The 20,792-nt window shown below is 32.4% G+C and overlaps 2 protein-coding genes across 7 annotated transcripts in view; both read right to left on the reverse strand.

Annotated features, from left to right (window-relative positions):
* Positions 1 to 1,176: 1,176 nt before the first annotated feature.
* On the reverse strand, positions 1,177 to 3,102 carry mRpL22 (mitochondrial ribosomal protein L22). Its single transcript, XM_015514726.2, has 3 exons — positions 2,774 to 3,102; positions 2,489 to 2,702; positions 1,177 to 1,484 (listed from the first exon to the last, which is right to left on the reverse strand). The coding sequence occupies exons 1-3, from the start codon at positions 2,996 to 2,998 to the stop codon at positions 1,264 to 1,266; spliced, it is 660 nt and encodes a 219-aa protein (XP_015370212.1). The 5' UTR covers positions 2,999 to 3,102; the 3' UTR covers positions 1,177 to 1,263.
* Positions 3,103 to 5,843: 2,741 nt separating this feature from the next.
* Tlk (Tousled-like kinase) overlaps positions 5,844 to 20,792 on the reverse strand; it is a 41,927-nt gene continuing 26,978 nt past the window's right edge. For 5 of the 6 annotated variants that reach the window (XM_015514818.2, XM_015514823.2, XM_089222668.1 and 2 more), the window contains 12 exons: positions 9,622 to 10,050; positions 9,274 to 9,477; positions 8,934 to 9,181; positions 8,496 to 8,865; positions 8,225 to 8,428; positions 8,072 to 8,163; positions 7,860 to 8,007; positions 7,656 to 7,767; positions 7,458 to 7,596; positions 7,263 to 7,374; positions 7,091 to 7,198; positions 5,844 to 6,905 (listed from right to left, as the gene is read on the reverse strand). In XM_015514818.2, coding sequence (XP_015370304.1) covers positions 6,672 to 6,905; positions 7,091 to 7,198; positions 7,263 to 7,374; positions 7,458 to 7,596; positions 7,656 to 7,767; positions 7,860 to 8,007; positions 8,072 to 8,163; positions 8,225 to 8,428; positions 8,496 to 8,865; positions 8,934 to 9,181; positions 9,274 to 9,477; positions 9,622 to 10,050 — 2,400 coding nt within the window. In that variant the 3' untranslated portion in view covers positions 5,844 to 6,671. The remainder of the gene's footprint in view (positions 6,906 to 7,090; positions 7,199 to 7,262; positions 7,375 to 7,457; positions 7,597 to 7,655; positions 7,768 to 7,859; positions 8,008 to 8,071; positions 8,164 to 8,224; positions 8,429 to 8,495; positions 8,866 to 8,933; positions 9,182 to 9,273; positions 9,478 to 9,621; positions 10,051 to 20,792) is intronic. The other variant, XM_015514848.2, reaches the window with a different exon arrangement.

A 20,792-nucleotide genomic window follows, 5' to 3' on the forward strand; every position in this document is an offset into this window, starting at 1 on the left:
CTAAGTATAGTAAACTATTATGTGCATCAACAATTAAAAATTTTAATTATTCAAAATATTATGTGGAAATCTTACAAGGGATCAATAATGCAATCAAAACATTATTTCAGATAATTACATTAATATTTAAAAGTTATAAAACTATTAATTATAAACTAATAACTATGTAGCATAGAGACTAGGATATTCTAGTATTTATAAAAAAATTACAATCAATGGTATTAATGTATTATCTATGATTGGTTAGGTTACTAAGCTTTAGAATTACTTATAATAAGTATTATATTATCATGAGAAAGAGTTATTTGAGATTTGACCTCTGAGTGTCTAAAATAATATTGAAGTTAATAAATATCTTTAAAACGTGACGATTAATAATAAATAAATTATAATCTAGACTATATTTTATCTTTTTTTTTAAGTATGAACTTTCTATAAATTATTTAAAAAAATATTTATCTATATATTGTATCATAAACACAATTCTCACTATACTAAGTTTATTTATGTTTAGGATCAAAGCAGAGGCGTACTTAAGGGTTAAGCTTTAAGTCTGAACCTCATTTCAGAATTTATTGTTTTTACATTATACATTATACATTATTTTTTATGGTACTTATAGCATGTCAAACAAATTGGATTCCTCTTTGAAAAATTCCTAGATATGGCCCATGACTTATTTGACTAAATAGGTACAATATACATGTAGTATTGTAGTGCCAGTATTTTATTTTTCAAAAATATATTTATCATGTACTAAAAAATTACAGTTTAAAATAAGTCAGTACATAAGTTAATCTGCATATTATAATTAATCACAATGTTTAAACAATGGATAAAACCATTAAAGGCAAAAGATACAATTATCAAAACCAAAATAATTTAAAATAATATAAAACACTAATAGTTGTCTATCAATGATATAATACACACCATTTGCGTTAAGAAGGAACCTTGCCAACCGTATGTTTCCAAGGCCTGGCTACACAGATGTTTGACTCACGAAGCTGATTAATGGGTGTCGCCTGACTCCCGTCAAACGAAAATTGGTAACGGCAGGGTTCTTTTTTAACGTGAATGGACTATAGATGATAATTTTTTTTTATCATTTGGTACTCAGTATTTCAGTTTGTGTATCAGCTTTACAAAGACAACAAATATAAAATGAACACATAATTCTTATAAGTTTACAAGCCTTTTTTTTTATTAAATTTTAGTTAATATTTATAAACAAATACATTTCTTATCACTAGTTAATGTGCTTTACAACGATCCTTGAATTTTACGGTCACGGACTTCATCAATCCAATGGGCTAACAGAGCTGGGCCTGTCTTAGGCCAGCTATAATAATAATTTTCTGGAGGTGTGCCTTCTTCTAATCTTACAAAATAATGACAATACCTGTACATGACTTCACCCATTCGCATCCTAGCATGTCTGCGCATACCTTTTATCACTGGACCTTTACCACAAAACGACTCAGCTGGAATAAAAAATAAATTAAAACTATTATAACATTTGAAACTATAATCTATTCTTAACTAAAACTGTACTAACAGTGATCATATCATTTACATTTAAACTTATTCAAATTTTTAAATAATACTTTATATTACATTTTTTTTCACTATAATAATAGGTAAAGTTTTTTAGTTAATTTCATAATAAGATAAGATGTTTGTTTTTTTATAACAACAGAAAATAAAATTCATATTCTCCAAAAAAAGGTACAAATACAGTGGAACCTAGATTAACAGTGTCTCAATTATCTATATTCACAATTAACCGTGCACACTCTTCCAAAAATTTAAAAATAAGCACGGCCTAAAAATATTATAAATTATGTAATTATAATTAAATATTTATTACTACATAATATGTATACAATATCGACTAACATAATAATGACATTTTTGACAATAACAATATGAATATAAACAATATTGTACATACATCGATAATTATAAATTATAAAACAAAGACTGATAACTTCATATTTTAATCCCTGATAATTTGTTATATATAATATTACGGATGTATAACATTATTGTGTGTATTTCTAATTACCTATAATTTAAAAAAAAATTTTAAATGTCATTACAGTAATAAGTCTCGATTAACCGTGACTTTTATTTATCTGTGAGACCTCTTTCAGACCATTATCCTGGATAATCGAGGTTCTACTATATGTTCTAATTTCTAAATATTTAACTAATTTATGTATCAAAAGGGATTTACAACTCTATTCATTCAAATTATTACGAAATCAAAAATATTTGAGTATAGGTATAGGTATAAACATAACTATAAAAATAAAGTAGTTTTAATTGGATTAAAATTTAAAATGTAATATACTGAGTAATAATTATAATAATAATAATCATTGGTGGTATGAAAAAGAAACATTAAAATCATGTTAATGAATTAAAATAAACATAAAAATGTACAAACAGTGCGATTAACAATTAAACAAATTTTTCTTCTTACCAATCCATAGATTTGTTTTAAATTCGACATTATGATTTTCAATGGCTAGCTTTTGAGCTTCTAAAATAGTATCTTTTACTATAGTGGCACCTTTACGCCCGACCAAAGGTAATTGTTTAAATGCTTCGTCAACTGTCATGCCACGCACAAAGCTTGCGACATACCACATTTTTTTGGGACTATATTTGATATTTAGTTTTTGGTGGCACACAAACTACAACATTCAATTAAAATAGTATAATTTAAGTATTCAACATAAGTGCATAAATACTATAATTAACATACAGCTGGTCTTCTCTCTTCCCCAGGTTCCTGTGGTGGGTAAATAACATCATTATATGACAGCCAACGTTTAGGATCATCTCTTGTACCACCAAATTTGATTGAAGAGGTGCTAAAGTCCGTCTTAGGGGTAGCAAACAGTGCTACACATTCTCGAAGATTGTTGAAGCTTGATGGAAGTCTACTATTACAAACTAATGTTAACTTACTGGCAACACAATTCAACATTGTAGAGTTGCGATGGTCGCGACTGAATGAACCAAAATGAAAATGAACACAAGCGTCTAGACTTCTAGAGACAGAAAACGCCGAATAGCTGCAAGATGACGACCTTATGCTCTTATCAATATTATCTCTTATCTTTACAAACTGAACCACTGATAATGTATGTTGATAAATTTGAAACAGTATTTAAAAATAAATTGGATTCCACACTAGTACTTATCAATCAGGGCCGTATTTAGGGGGCAGCTACAGGGTACTGTTGCCCCGGGTGGCTAAGTAGGAGAGGGCGGCTAATTTTTTTATAATTTAAATTTGTATTTTGTATAATGATTAATGAGGCGTATTTTTTTTTGTTGCCCCTTCGTGTCAAATTCCTAAATACGGCCCTGCTATCAATTACTAATTTATAATTAGCTAAATCAACAGGGTCATCATTAGCCGACAATAAATTGGTTAATAGCTTCTTCAAAATTTCTTTCAAAGGTTTTATTCTTGTGTACATAAAGCTTAATAGTTATGATTAAGAGGACGCTACACTCGCATGGCCGCATGACGTGTTGTCTCCGTCTTACAAGTGCGTAACATTGCGAAAAACTGTTTCGCGCGGGAAAGAACCGAGAAAGCTACAGTTATAATTTAGAAACGAAATTTTCACCACATAAAAAGGAGAATTTTGTCTGTGCAATATCGTTTTTATTTTTTCGATATCCGAACTACCAAACAAGTTATACATGCTTAAAAAACACTAAATTAATGTATTATAAAACAATAAGAATTTTATTTGTATAAGTGATATCGAAAAAATAAAAACGATATTACACAGACAAAATTCTCCTTTTTATGTGGTGAGCATTTCGTTTCTTAGTTATAACTGTATCTTTCTCGGTTCTTTACCTCGCGAAATTACTGTTAAGTAATTTGCATGATTTGTTACTTAATTTAGTTTTTGGTTAATTGGTTTTATTGTTTTGCTGATATTAACATAATTTGCAATGTAATGAATTTATAAAATATTTTGAAACTTCATGTTACCTCTTCAAAATAATCTAGTGTGTGAAATAAATATTTAGTTACCTTGTTCATAAATATTCAAGATTAGGATAATTATAAAAATGTATTTGAACTACAATATAATACAATAATTTTAATTATAGCAATCTAGAAATTTGTTAACTAAGACTAGTATGAAAAAAATGTACCGAGATGTTTGCACTACTTTGCACCATATCATTCACCTACATGGTTCAGTATCCTGCACCAGGATTTTATAGGAATGATATTACACCAGTTAAAGACCAACAACTTTTTGGAACACGATTCTAGTTTAAGTAATTTCATAGGTATAAGCTGATAGGTATATAGATCTTGAATATTTAAGTATAAGATACAAATTTTATTTACTTTCAATTACATTGATACATTATTTTATCAGACATCAGTCAGAAAATCAATAATAGTTAGTTTTGTATTTGTTTCAACATTTATAACATAATAACCAATGCAAGTTTAATGAAACTGACAGATATCTTATCTTATCCAACATGTTCAGGCTCAAAACAATTAGTGTCCTTTCATTATATAGTTTCTTTTAAATGGATAGTTAATATTTAAAAATATTGGCTGCACGATAACTCGACAAACCACAAACCCTGCTTTAAAAACGTTTACTTTATACTTAATAGACTTTATAATTATACTTATAGTTGCAACAATAAATAAATAGATAAATAGTGTTTATCAGGTAGTCACCAAATACTCCAACAATTCAATGAACTGACAATATGCCAAATACATTGAATGTGTCAATTAAGTAAAACTATTAAAAATATTTTATTAAATGGATTTTTTTTTATTTTTTTTTTTTTACATAAATGTTTATTAAGCAGGATACAAAATAAATATTTCTGGCAGATTTTTTGTTGTCATGGTTTTTCATTAACAAAAATATTATATTTAAGATTCATAGATTTTCCCTGTAGAGAAAAAATATTGAGTAGCATGGTAATGTTTGTTATTATTATTATTCAACAATCAAGTAGTTAATCAAATCAAAAAAATAATATTATTAAGAACATTTTTGAATGGAAAAAAATCAAACTTTACGCAAGGAGTTTAAGACAAAAAATAATAATAATAATTAGAGGTCGGATTTATATTCTCTTAAAATCCTTAAAATATGATGTTTTTATGTCATATAAATTAGGCAATATATTCTCTTAATATTCTTTTAAAATACCAGATATATGATGTTTTATGTCCTTAAATATGCAAAATATTCTTTTAATATTAAAAAAAAATCAGTTTAAATTTATTTTAGCTAATGAAATAATCTACGTGATATCGCAATCGATAAGGAATACCTGGAGATTAATTTTTATTAAAATCCAGAAATTAATTATTTATAAACAGAATTATTTAGTGAACATTATACCTATCAAAGTGCTGATATACGTGAAATATATTCATTATATGCCAATATTACAAAAATATTCTCAAATATTCTCTAACGTGTTAAATATTCTCTAACCCATAAAATATGCTTTTTTATGCAGAATAAAATTTTCCTATGAATTCTGTGTTTCATGAATCGTAAATATTTCTCACTCCCACTTAACTGCATAGACTAGAAACAAATATGTAAAATCATAAAAATCCGACCTCTAATAATAATTTAAACATAATTAGGATACACATTAGAGTAAAAAAAGATTTGGGTACACATTCTTTTTTTTTCAATTTCATTTTTATTTTATTTTTATAATAGTAATAATAATAGTATCAATAATAATTATACAATGTTTGTTATTACTAAAGATAGTAATAAACCTTACAACAAATCTAGTGTGTCTAAAATAATAATTATAAAGTCTCATTGGCTCGAAAAAAAACCGCCTTTTCATTTTTCCAAATTGTTGAGGAAAAACTATTATTATTATCATATTAATATTTCTTTTTCTCCACAATTTCTTTTTGCGTATTTTTTTTTTATATCACAACAAAATAAACATTTTTGTGTTAACAATAAACAAACTAAATAACATTTTATCGTCGAAATTCTTAAATCGAATTCACATGTCATTTACAAAAAAATCAGTATATATGTACAAATATATTTATACAAATATATATACAAAAAAAAAAAATAATAAATAAAAATGGTGAAACTGTACAAAGCAAAAAATAAAAATAAATTGTGATGATGGTACAATTATATCATTATAATGAAATCTAACATATTAGGTATTCACAGAAAATAGTTTATAAATTAAAGCTTTCATTCTTTTTCGCATTTTTTAAATAAACAACTTATCTTACTTTCGTAATGTAATTATTAATGTGTACAGAGTACAGTTAAAATTGTTGTCCGCAAGAATCAGGCGATTCTCGAACAAGTATCACTATATTTTATTTAGGTAATAGTACAACAAAAACATCATAAATGTACTCAGGAACTCATTTGCAGCAGTGACCAAAACGATTTGACTAGTACATTCATATAATAATATAATAATAATGATCATACAATTAAAATTTCCTAAGGCCGTTTGTGAACACCATTTTTTATTTGGTCAAATAATTTAATCCAAATGGCACAAGGCGTGTTTTATATATTGTCCGTTCAAATAATATTGTTTATAATTATTTCATATTTATTATTAACTCTAATATCTTGGTCTTAGGATGAACTAGATGCATTCATGTTCCCAAACATGCCAGATGCAAAATTAGCTGCTGATATTTGTTGCTGCTGCTGTTGTTGCTGTTGCTGTTGCTGCTGTTGCTGTTGTTGATTGTTGGCCGACTGACGGCCATGTTTAGGCAATGGTGGTTGCAAATATTCATGCCTAGATAATGTGAACACATCAATACGATCTTCCTTACGATATGCTAAACAGCAACGGATAAAGCTCTGTAAAAAATAATTTATCATATATTACTTGTATATTAATAATTAATTTTGAAATTGTTAAAATGATTGAGTCACATGCAATTTATTATTTAATTATTAATTGTTAATTTAATACATACTAATCATAAATAATATTAAACATTTGAATACTAAATAAATATTAAGTTGAGATATAAAATGTATACCTTTGCTTCATTACTGACTGTAGGTTTGTTGGCAAACTGTACTTCAGTAGCCTTTAATATTGTATTTTCTTCTAAAATTGTAGCTTGAGATTGGTTATGACCAAAAGGCTATAACAAATAATAATTATTATTATCAAAAATAAATCAGTTTAAAAAATAAAAGTTTTATTACCTTTTTACCGTACAGACATTGGTAAAATATTACACCCACACTCCAAACATCCACTTTAGATGATATTTTAGGCGGGTTTTTACCAACAACAAAACATTCAGGTGGCAAATACCTAAAAGAAAAAATTTAGTTATTATTTTTATATTAAAGGTATTAAAATTAATTGATATTTATTTTTGTAATTCAATAACTCACCAGTATGTTCCAGCTCCCTGTGATGTAAGGTCCATTCCGTGATCAGGATTATAATTTTCCTCATCCATCACTTTGCTAAGACCAAAATCTGTGATTTTTATTTCACCACAGACATTTCCTTCAGTAAGTAATATGTTTCCTAAAACAAGTTTCAAAATGAATAATCATTTTAATTTAATTTGAATAAATTATACATACCAGGTTTTAAATCGTAATGTATCACAGGAGGTTTGATCTCATTCAAATATTTAAGTGCAGACACCACTTGCATAACTATTGATCTAGCTTCTCGTTCTGCTATCGTCTTGTGCTTTAAAGATTAAAAATTAATGACATTAATTGAGGTATTTAACAATAAATTTATAAATTATATTAACCACTTGTATAAGAGATTTGCCTCACCTGTTTTAAATAAAAATCTAAATCGTGTCCATCACAATATTCAAGTACAGTGCAAAACGAATTTGCATCTATTTCAAACACATCGTACAATTTAACAACCCTTGGATGGTCCAAAGATTTATGAATATTGTACTCTCGCAGTGCATGCCTAAAAAACAATGTTTATTTATTAAATTTTCATGAACAAAAACTATGAAAACTGTGTAAATTACTTTATATAATTAGCCTTTTTATCCTCTTTCCAGTCTTTATTCAGTTGGTGAACCTTACATGCTACGTAACGTTGTTCTTTTAGATCAAACGCCTGTAAAAAAGGAATAAAAATAAAATAATAAGCAACCTATAGTTAAAATTTAAATACTCACTTTGTGGACTTCACTGAAGCCACCTTTTCCCAACAACATGAGCAACAAATAACGGTCATTTAACACAGGGTGATTGTTGAACCTAGATTGGTCTTCATTGTGAATCCTCTTCAGTTCTCTAATGTGCAAATTTCTTTCTCGCTCCAATTTCTCCATTTCTAGCTGCAAATCAGCATCTTCTTTTTTCAACGCTGACTGTCGCAACTGTATAGATCAAAATGTATTTATTAATCTATCAATTCAGTTGATCATATGCTAATATAAAATTTACCTTGAGTATCTCATCTGCTTCATAATACTCTTGCCACGATAAACCCGGAACAGCTTCTGGCTTTAGGAACGTTGCTGTGTCCAATGCGGACGATGGGGCTACAGTGCCGTTGTGCAAGACTGTGCCTGTTGTAGCACCAGTCACTTGGTTATTGTTGATACTTGCGCTAGGTAGCGTTATGGGTGGCGTAGAAACAGAGGGTGTTGAGTTGATTGGTACACTGTTAGTACTGGAACTACTACTTCCTGTACCTGACTGACTACTAGCTCGTTTACGTCCACCAGTTTCACTATTTGATGGCCGCTTTTTGACCAGCATCTTTTTTTGTCGGTCAATCTCTTCTCTTTCTGACGTTATTTCTTCTTGTCTTCTACTCAATAAATAAAAACATATTAACTTTAAATAATCTGACTATAAGAAAACATTTTTCACACATACCTAGACAATTCTTGAAATGCATAGCCATCAGTCCAATTTTCTTGAAATTGCGCCCCAACCCTTTGCGTTACAAACTGCCCAAGCCTAAGTCTATTTTGCATACACCGTTGTCTCGCTTCTTTTTTTTCTATATTGGACTTTTCTTTCAACAGCTTTTTCACCACATCTATGCACTTATTTATGTGTGACTTGTGCTGTTCGATTGTTTTCTGTTGACTGCTTAATTGGTGTTTCAGTTCTTCATTAGTCTAAAATCAAATAATTTTTTATTATTATTATAAATATATTATGTAATCATAATTTTTAAATTATACGAGCGATTTAAAACTAATGTCATTACCCTATTCAAATCATCAATTTTATTATTTCTGAGTTCCAAATCCGAAGAAGCCTGACATTCAAACTCTTGGATTGCATGACTCGTTAAATCAGTCTGTATACATTTTGTAATGGAACTAGAGTTAATCCTAGGTGGGTGGAGTATGGAAACATAGTCCGGAGGTAGTACGGGACTCAATGCTTGAGGCCCACTCGCCGGATTAAACTAGAAACGAAACGAGAAATCATTGTTAGGTATTGTTATTGCCGACGACAAGCACTTCTTTGATGGACAAGTTTTTGTTTATGTTTATGTTTTTCTTTTCTTTTTTTTTTTATATACAAATATTTTCTTCCGAATCACACTCACCATGGGGTAACCTTGTTGTGGTGGTCCGCCTGGCGACGGTGACTTCGCCCCGCCATGTCTCATTGGGTTGGACACAGGATGGGAACCGTGCTTGGTGAAATAGTCGTTTATTTTCTTGGTGTCGGCAACCGACCTTGGCGGTGGAGGAGGGGGCCCCCCGACCACCATGTTTGGCGGCTGTGGCTGTGGCTGGGGTTGCTGCTGCTGCTTGTTGCTGGCTATGTCGTCTATTTTCCGCTTACGCTTGCGCTCGGTAGGCGTGCGGGTGATAGAGTTGGCTTTCTCCGGAGTGTCCTGCTCCTTGTCGCTGTGCGACGAACCTGTACTCATATTCGAGTCTTGGCTATGAATAGTACTCCCCGGTTGAGGGTGTGGTAGGTGCATTTGGCCAGCCTGCGGAGCCATCTGCAGCTGAGTCCCGGCTGACATCTATACAGCACACAAAACGAGATATAAAATTAAAAATGTTATAATCTTATATAAGTACATTATACACGGCGACCAACACACGGTAATAATACAAGATATATAACAATCAATAATAATAATAATAATAATTAATGATCGTCGTGAAAAACATTTAGGATATTGTGGTTACGATGATTGCTTCAGTGACATAGAGAGAACGGATCGTAATTTAAATTATTTTTTCGATGTAGAAACAAGCCTTACATAGCGGGATCGATTTCAAATTATAATAATTATAATTTGTTACTTATAAGAATAATAATGATATTATTATTTGATGACTATAAACGAAACCTGTATGAAATATGATTAATAGAAAAAGTTCGCTAAAAATCTAAAATCTTGATTATTGATTAGGTATAGTTTTTATTTTTTAAAGTATGAATTATTATCAATTGCGAAAAAAAAACACCTATCCAAACCTTACATTAAATAACATATCTGTGCAATGGACAACTACAAGACAGTGTAAAACATATACTTCTATTAAAGCAACGTAGAAAAATCTATAAAAAAACAATAATCATGAAATAATATAGGTAATAGGACAAAATCTATCTATTTAGACATTTGATTATAGACATTGGCTGACTGGCCACCACGGAGGAACGTTAAAATAATCTATAGTTTTTCGTAATTCTAAATATACAGCGAATAAGCATTTGTGATATTAATTTTCTCTCAATGTAATGCATAAAAAATTAATGGAAAATATAATCAAAAACATGCATGTCTAATAATTTCTTTTTAATTTTAACGTTTTGATCTTTCTTAAAAAATATTTTGTATATTAAGCAATATACGCGTACAACTAGAAAACGATTAAATCATTTACTATATACAAATTATAGACGATGAAAAATTAGTAGTCATATTATAATTTATTTTATTATAACAACAAGTAACAACATTTTTATGGTAAACGAACGAAAGTATATTCACTTTCGGTGCAAAATATATCGTTAGCTGTACTGCGGAAATCTGGATAGCCGAGGAAAACCGTTAAAGTTTATTTTTCGTCAACCGTTATACACGGGCAGTTCAAAACCGGAATTCAAAGCGAAATCCGTTCTGGCGTTAACCGCGGCACAATAGCAGCAATATTGTACTGTTATCTATGAAACGTACGGTACATATTTGGTATTTCAGCCTATCGAAAGCCAGTTTTAGAGCGATCGGCGATGTAGATACCTTAAATCACTATATTTTATTGTGTGCGCATATAATAGAAAAAACGAGCGAATGCGTAATAAGAAGCTATTGCCATCATTTCGTAGGGTTAGATTCGATAGTTTATACAATGAGAAGTATCAGGTGGAGCGGTAGACGCCCATCTTTCGATATTTATGTATAATACTATAGGTAAGTACTAAGTATAGTAATACCATTTGAAAAATTCCGAAAACATCATCGCCGCAGCAGAGCACTATAAAAGCTATACGAATGCAATACACATATACATGTGTATAATACAGCACGGTCTGGCCGGAAAATCGGTAACCGTTCTCGCGTGACCTCAGAAGTGGCGGCGGCCTATATCAACTGAATCTCGACGGTAATGCGGATACCTACTTTATTGTAGCATTATTCGGTATGTCCGCATCGGAGAAAACGGCCGGGCAAGTTTCGTTAACACCAAGCATCGCTGCTGTTACCATAATATTTTATTGGTACACGATGAGGTTTCTTGTGGGTGACACCACGTCCTGATGTACAGAAATCGCCACTACTGCTGCATTAAATATTATAATATGTCCAACATTTGGACGCGACTTCGGATTGAGCATATTTATATAAAATACGATATACTGTTATACGGTGAGAGGAGGAAATCGGTCGATTGTCAACACTGTCGGCTTTACAACGAATCGATGTGTACACGCGAGCCAGCGGAACACTGCAGCGGCGGGGGTGGTAGCAAATAATATGTATAAGTGTATAAGCGTGCGTGTTATATATATAAAACAGATAAATATACACGCGCGCACACACACACACACATACGTGCACAATAGTCAGGGCAGAGGGGAAAGGAGGATAAGTTCGGTGATGTGGAGGGCGGTGGATCGCGCGGTGTGTCGGTTGGTGTGATGATGACGACGACGACTATACGTGGTGCACGGGTGAGGAGGTACGGGGTACCTACCATGTGACGGGAGGAGACGATGGCGAGGGGAATTACATTTCTGTTATATTCAGTTATATACACACAGTTTTCTGCCGGGCAGCAGCCACAAGCCCACAGCACACGAACACACACACAGAAATACAGACCCAGACACAGCCTCTGTAGCCCGACGTTGCCAAACCGATTCTTATAATACCACGACGACTGTGACGGGGTGAACGGCGGTGGTTGGAGGGAGGGTGACGTGACCGATCCCCCACCGCCACCAGCGACGATCCGGTAAATCCGTTTTTCCACCTCGCCTACGTATTATTATTTAGCCGACGCCGCCCGGGCGCGATAACCATACTACAACGAGCTACGTGCACCATATTGTAATATAGTTCGGCACATAAGAATAAAATATATAATCAAACCGTACAAAAGTAATTGTCACCGTCGACTTGCATGGTCATGACGGAGTGATACACGGCGACGACGTAATAAAACATGAATCGCGATCAATCTGTATAAAAAACCATCGACAAGGTTTATAGTATAGTGTCATGTAAACGCAATGCGAAAATCAGAGACCAGTGGCGATAGATGAGAGCAATCGGCCGAATTAGCTGTAAAATCGGCTTAGAAGGAGTGTTAACACATTTAAGGGTCGTCTCAAAAACGAAGGGTTATATACCGAGGAAACGGAGGATACATATACGTCGCTGCTGCCGAGAAAGAGGAGGTATCGATTATAAGAAGGCCTATACTCTATATACAGCTGCTGCAGCTAGTACTATAGTAGTGCTACTACTATACTTCTACAGTTCTACCCCTCATACCCATCACATCCTCATATATTATATATGCGTGTGTGTGTGACCGTTACCCGATTTTCTACCTTTTACATACATATAACCAGTACGAACTATTGATTTTGTACATAAACACATATACATATATATATATATATATATATATATCCGCTTTATATACTACCCCACCCTTTTCGGCACACCCCCTTACCCCCGCACACTGTATATGGACAGAAACGACTACTATACTACGACGATGACGACGACGAGACTATATATAATAGTTTGTATATACTGGCCACCACTGCTGCAACGGACGGCATGGTAAACATAATAATAACACCATATATACCAAGTACCAACTAAATAAAAATATAAAATAGCTAATAAGCATGTCCGTCTAAAATTGTACACAACATTATCATCAGTGATGGTTGCTGCAGTGCCAGCCACACGTTTCTAATTCATTATTATTATTTCTCGATTGACGCGAGCGTAAAAATTTTTATTTTTTGTTTTAATTTGACAAACACACGAATCGATATTAGGTTGTCGTCGTCCCCTTCTCACCCCTCCAGGGAGAAAACGTCATCTCAGATCGGCGAGTTTCATCCACAACAAGTATAAACACGGTCGCGTTAGCAAAATAAAAATTATTTTCTACATACATAATAAACATAATAATAATATTGCTTACAAGTCAACGTTATAAAAAAATAACATTATAACAAATAATATAATCTGGTAGCGGATGCACACGGCCGCAATGACGGCGGGTCACCGAACCTTAAACACTAAGCGCGGGCTACATTCCAGTCGACATTTAACCCGATTTTCTCGCCTATTATTATCATTAATTTAACATATTATTTTCGTCTTGTTACCGTCGGAAACTAGAAGGCAGTCGTCGGTTTTAGAAATCATTAGTTTCCCTCCCAAAAACAGTAATAATACTCGTAATTGTATCATCTCGTCGATATGCACATCACATCATAACAATATCGGTTATTAGTGGTCGTTACTTGCTACTAATACATTGTTTCAAGCGCATAATTTGGTCCACAAAATATGTACTACGCCGCCATCGACGTTTTCTTTCCGAACGAAATATTTTTTTCTCCTCAAAACGCGTATCATTACGCGCACGACAACGACGAACCTCTATTACTGTGTACATATTATATAAACCAACGCCGCCTGTATACAACGATCGCGTAAATGGAAAACACTAGCGTCCTTCCCTTATGTCCTCATCTTCCCCAGTTTAACGACAATAGGGTGTGCCAACCCGAGAGATTTCAATTCCTCGATTACACACGCAGATACACACGCGCACACACAAAATAATAATGGAAACCTGACAACAATGTATACACTGCGACGCTGATGCTTAAAAATATTCGATCCAATAAATAATTGTCCGACCAAAAACGTAAATGAAAATAATGTTTAATTATTATTACAGCTTATGTAAAGAATACTTGGACGTCAACATGGGTTTATCTGTTTTGACGTCGAGAAGATTTCTCGAACGACCCTCATATACACAGTGCAGTAACGGCCATCACAGTGTTATACCAACTACAATTAGTAATATCTAGTAACAAGTAACAAATAATTAATTTTCTGTTGTTGGTTCGCCAAATCACGAATAAAAACGTATTTAAAAGCCGTTTTTTACCGGCTACCCAAATATTGTTCAACACCTGCCTGGGCGGCAGGATATTTTGAAACAGGACTACATACACGAACTAAACGAACTAAACACACACACACACACACATTTTGGGGAGTACAAACGAAGTAGGATAAAAAAAACCTAGTTTAAGGGTTCGTAACCGGTTTAATGCGACATTTGCCGATTTCAAGCAACATCAAATCAAGGTTTTTTTCTTTTGGTACATACAGAACCACCTCTCCTGTCAATACGATATTCATTGTTAGAAAAAAAGATGCGCACAAATCAAATCATTGTAAAGCGGGGGAAAAAATGCAGAACTTAGGAATTGGAAACGCTCTGAAGAATCATCGATTAGGAAAACTGAAAGACAATAGTGTCGGAGTGAAGTCTAAAAATTGTTGTCGTTGCCGGGCGGGAAATCGTCGTAAAACCTCAGATAATAGCCGACCGCAAACAATAAAACGGAATATTAGGGTATAGGGTAAAGGATTATATTCTAGAATACGGTAAAAAAAGTTTTTCTGTATGAAAATCGAACTGGGGCGCGCGATAACGGTGGCGGTGGCAACGGTAAGTTCGACGACGATGATAATAATAATAATAATAATAAAATAATGAAATGTAAAGAGACGATGATATCCAAAATGGCGGTCTGATTCATACATACACACACAAACACAACCATACGCGGCGTTTAATTAGAAGAGGCCGAAGAGATGATCAGGGCACACGGAGAGAGCAACACGGCAACGTCGAAAACGGGTCGGTGGCGGCAGAGGTAGGCAGAGAGAGACGAACGGAGCGACGACGAAATGGTAACGCGGCGCTTCGATGAAAGGTGTCGCGGCGGCGGTAGATGGCGGTGCCGGTTTTGATTAGCCAACAATAATGCATAAGTAAGCGGTAGCGGGTAAGAGGTGCTTCCTCCCACCCATCCCAAACTCACCGTAAATACGCACCACATTATCGGGTGACGACCGGCGGGTGGTGCGTGCACGTTGAAACCCGGTCGTCGTCTGGTCGCTGCCGGCTGCCGCCGCCGATACGGAACAACAGCGCCATCAAAACGAGAACGACAGTGCACTCGACTACGGTGTAGTGTAAGTGTAGTATACTACGATACTACGATACTACTACTACAACTACTACTACTACTACTACTACTACTACTATTACTATTACTACGCCGCTAAGCGGTGTGAGTATATTGTTTTTTTTTACAGGGTTCTCGCAGGCACTTTAACACACGGCGCGCGCTCAGATAACCATCGGCAAAACAAAACCGGCCACCGGCGTGCGTATACAGAGCGGTTCAAATATCGGTTGACACGAGAATGCATATTATCGTCGCTAATAAAATAATATGATCATCCAGTCGTCCAATGGTATATCAATAAATATACGCCTGTGAGGCGGTATTATGAAACGCGCCGTATCGCACGCGCATGCAGACCAAGCCCACGGAGTTAAATCGTCATCATTTTATTGTGTTTTTCCTTTTATAAATGCTTCATAAAATGAAACGATTTTATTGTGCTGGCCGTGTTGTCGTTTTTTTTTTTAGAAAATTCATACCTCGAGCAGAACAGCTGACGCCGCTATTACGTCCATTTATATTCAGCGTGAAATGAAAATGAATAATATTATGATAGTTGTACGTGGGAAATTAGCGATCTAGAAAATGTTATTTACAAAAAGTTATACGAAACAGCATAAAAGAAAATAACGTATTATACTGATATTCTATCAAACCGATTGACCTTGTGTCTTTCCCCTCCACCTATTAGGAGGCCTACAATAATATGGTCAATTGTTTATAAAACATTCGAATCAGCACAACGATTGACCTTTTAGGTATTTTTCGACAAACAAACGACTTCATTGTGCAGGAACTTATAACCAAAACCATCGTGCACAAAACGTGTCCTACCAACTGATTAAGACACTTGTGCGAAAAGTCCGTTGTAGGCATACTACACAGTAGAACAGTAGGTACACATAACTGAACATTTTTTTTAAACATACACATACAATATTTTTGACTACCGTTTTCGTTTGATAGTAATTTAATATGCATTACTGCATACTGATCAATTCATTGAATAAAAGATTCCATCACAATGAGTAATTGGAAATTGTTTTTTTATTACGTTTTAAGATTAAAAAAAAGTTTTCAGTATTAAATCATATCAGTAGGTGCATGGGTAATTTTAAGATATTGTAATAAAAACGAACAACTTCAAAATGTAATAATTCAATACGTAACATATTTACATCATATACTCTTAAGACTAAAACTCATAAATTATCTCAGAAACACGAACAATATTAATAAAACAAAATACAATGACTATTTATTTATTTTAAAATTGAGCACTTTAAAATATATCAGGTATTAATAAATTGATAGTCACTTATACACTGTTATCTAACATAAATTTTAATAATTCTTAACATATACTGCAAATATTGTAAAGAAATTTACAATATTATTCAAATGAAAAATTAAGTCTTTAAAAAATAAAAATTTGAAATGATTAAAATGTTCTTTACTCAATAGTTTATCTGACTATTAGGTGTGTAATTTTAATCAACAAAAATCAGGAAATAATTTCTAGGTTAGCTTAAAAATAAAGTGTAGTCCAATTTATTAAGTTTAAAAGTTTATGCAAAAGAAATAAACTGATAAAAAAATATATATAAATCAGTATGTAAGTCACATTATTCATCAACGTGAAGACCAGTTTTTTTTTTAATTAACTGACTTTGGAAACCTTAGAAAATATTAGGTTAGGTTAGTATTTATATTTATTATATGATATTCTACTATTCACATATTATATGTGATCAAATTCTGAAATATAGATCGATTTTAAAATGTTTACTATTATAAAAACGAAAATCGATAGATACGTAAATCTGCCGATTTGTCAAGTATATGTAAAGAAAATGCACAAGTTAGCCACTTGTAAAACCAAAGATAAACGGTATTACAATAATTTTAAGTTTAATTCGCGAAGGTGATTCTCGGATTGAACAAAAAATACATTAATTACATCAGTTCCAATTTATTGTATAAAAGTATCTACACACTGATAACAGTTTACCTATTATCAACTCAAAATAGGTGAAGGAGTAGTTTATCAGTGAACAGGTTTTCAATCGAATGACCTTACACTAAACTTTAGGAAATTAGTGCGTGTACATTAATTACGTAGAGAACATCGCAACACGTATACCTGTATGGCTGTATATAAATAAATGGACCCGCAGAGCAAGCGAATGTAGAAACCGAAGTTTCGAAAATCGTCGTGCGTGCCAATAATACGTATAAAAATCGTAATCGATATTAATTGTCGAAATGGTTATTAAAACAGTATTAAACTCGTATAATATAATAAACCAACCGCATACCTTCAACAGCAGACAAGTCGCTCGGTTGAAAACAGAAAACAATAAATATGAACCTATCGTTTGCGATGTACAATAAATATACCTACATGTGTATACCGCGGGTTACCATATTATTTATTATAATTAATGAGGTGGAGAGAGAAAATATTTCTTAGTACGTTGACTCTCGCCAGGGAAACGAGCAAACTTATATACTGGATTCCGTTGCTATATAGAATATAATGTAATAATATGTATTGTGTGTGTGTATGTGTGAGTGTATCGGACGATCTCCTTTCATGTCCATATATATATTTATATATAATATTGTTATGTACAATGCACATATAAAATCATCAGCTCAGTTCGTCGTCACCGGCCTACTCTCCGGGCAACCCCCTACATGGTGCGCCGAGTGTCCATAACGATGACGTTCAGTTCAATTCAATTGTCTTGTCCTGTCTTGTCGATCGTTGCGAGGGGTGCAATAACACTATACGCAAGAGCATCAACCATCGGCAGGAAAACGTTGCAAGAAATTATATTTTATGGTAACCAATATGATGATAGCCAGGTACATGAAGCAAAAAACACAGAAAAATAAAAGACGAATAATAATATTACAAAAAAATATGATTTTTTTTTGGGAATGCGTCGAAGAAACCTTGAACCTTAACCCCCCTTCTACATACACACACACATAAAACGAACACAGACGCAAACGCTCGGGGCTATTAAAAGTCAACATAATATTAATATAATAGACACAACCTCCAATCGATTTCATATTATGTTGACGACAACTTACTATAATATTATACAAAATCTAACATCGTCCGACGGATTCTCGGCGAATAGTTGTTTTACCTGTCGTACATTCCGTCGAGGATAAAAAAAATCTGCCCGATAACGAATATCACACACATGCTTACCAATGTCCCATTATTATTATTTTTCTGCATGTCGGGGAAATCGTCTGTAGATCGATCGGACCCGACAAAAACCGACGTAAATAAATAAATTATTATTATAGTGGCCATAACTACCCGTCCAATTAGCACGAAATATACAATGGTAATAATAACACAGAACCTATACACTATTACAGTATTATAATCAAAAACCTGTTCGACGGGTTTTCTTTACTAAGCACACAATAAATATTATTGTAGCACAAGTATAATATTATTTAAACGCATCTCTCGTAAGCAGAGGTTCGGAGTACAATAATATAATATGAGCCTATATCTACCAACACACATTATATACCATAATATACTATTATATATGTATTTATATATATTCAATGTATATAATATAATAATATAGCAGTAAGTAGGTATTAAAATTATTATTGTGATCATAACCAGTGTATAATCCGTCACTGTTTAATTTGGTCAAACTGTCTGTTATACTCATAGATAATAAAGAATGGATAGGCCACGGCTATGCTTATAACATTAGGTGCTCACAAAGGTGCCTGTTATCTCGACTTGTGTTATCACTTATAGAAAATCTAATATTTTAGCCCACCACTTATTTTATTTATTTACAAAAGTTAAAGTGAATTTGTATAAACGTTATACAAATTTGTTTTCCCAGTGCCCTGAACAAGAATCATTTTTGGATTCACACTAGGATCAATTAATTAAATTGATTGCCCTAAAATATCTAGATATCCGTTTATTTCATGAAATCAGGAAAGTTAATGATCAAAACATTAAATTTGGCCGTTTGAAAGCAAAATTAATAAAAATGATTCTTTTTCACCATGAATAATTTAACATTTATTTATTTTATTTTTGTTTATTTTAATTTTTATTATAATTTCACTTACTTTTATAATATATTTATATATGCATATTTATATTGTCTATAATATTATACTTATATACATAAACAAATACCTGAAAACTATATAAATTAAATTGAAAAATTGGACTTTATATCCACTATGGTACTCGGGCACTATTCACTCTTAAATATTTTATAATTTAAATAAAATGTTCAAAAATATTTTAGAAATAAATACAAAATTTCATGGATTAGAAAAAAAGCACCTAACTTTAATAAATTGTTTGAGAACATATGATAAAGGCTTATGGCCTATCCATTCTTTATTATCTATGGTTATACCCGACCGATATATATTTATACGAGCCAGACGTGATAATATTAAAATATTATAAAATTACGTAATTATTATTATATTAAAATAATATATTGTATTATTGTGCACCGAACGCTATCCAAACATGTTGCATTTTCACACAAAATAGTTCTTCTTTTTAAAAAAGTAGAATTTTTTGTAATTTTTTATTGAAAACCTGTAACTTAATGGGAAATAATTAACATTTTTGTGTGGCTATCTACCTCGCTAACGGTTGTGAGACCCAGTTACATAATTAATAATATAGCATAAAAAATGATGTGCATTAATGCAATTATTGTTTGACGGTTTAATTTATAGTTAGAACTTCTATCATGACTATTTATCGTAATAACTTTAGTATGTATTACGAGGACTTTGAAGTCCATTATTTATCTGTGCATTGACAATACTTGAAATATACAAAATAATATCCACACAAGTACACACCTGCACGCGCGTTATAGGTGTGATAAAATAATTTTCCACCAATCAGAAAAAAACTGCTAAAAAGCTACCTATGAATTAAGATTTCCAAATTCGAAACTATTAAAAATT

This window comes from Diuraphis noxia, unplaced genomic scaffold (genome assembly GCF_037042655.1).
Source record: "Diuraphis noxia isolate RWA-SAM2 unplaced genomic scaffold, SU_Dnox_SAM2 contig0003, whole genome shotgun sequence".
Classification (NCBI taxonomy): Eukaryota; Metazoa; Arthropoda; class Insecta; order Hemiptera; family Aphididae; genus Diuraphis; species Diuraphis noxia.

Excerpts from the sequence above, each read along its gene's own strand:
- mRpL22 (XM_015514726.2), bottom strand. The coding sequence starts at position 2,998 with ATGTTGAATTGTGTTGCCAGTAAGTTAACATTAGTTTGTAATAGTAGA. Across the intron at positions 2,703-2,773 it reads GGGAAGAGAGAAGACCAGCT|TTTGTGTGCCACCAAAAACT; the intron begins GTATGTTAATTA and ends TGAATGTTGTAG. Across the intron at positions 1,485-2,488 it reads TAAAACAAATCTATGGATTG|CTGAGTCGTTTTGTGGTAAA; the intron begins GTAAGAAGAAAA and ends TTTTTATTCCAG.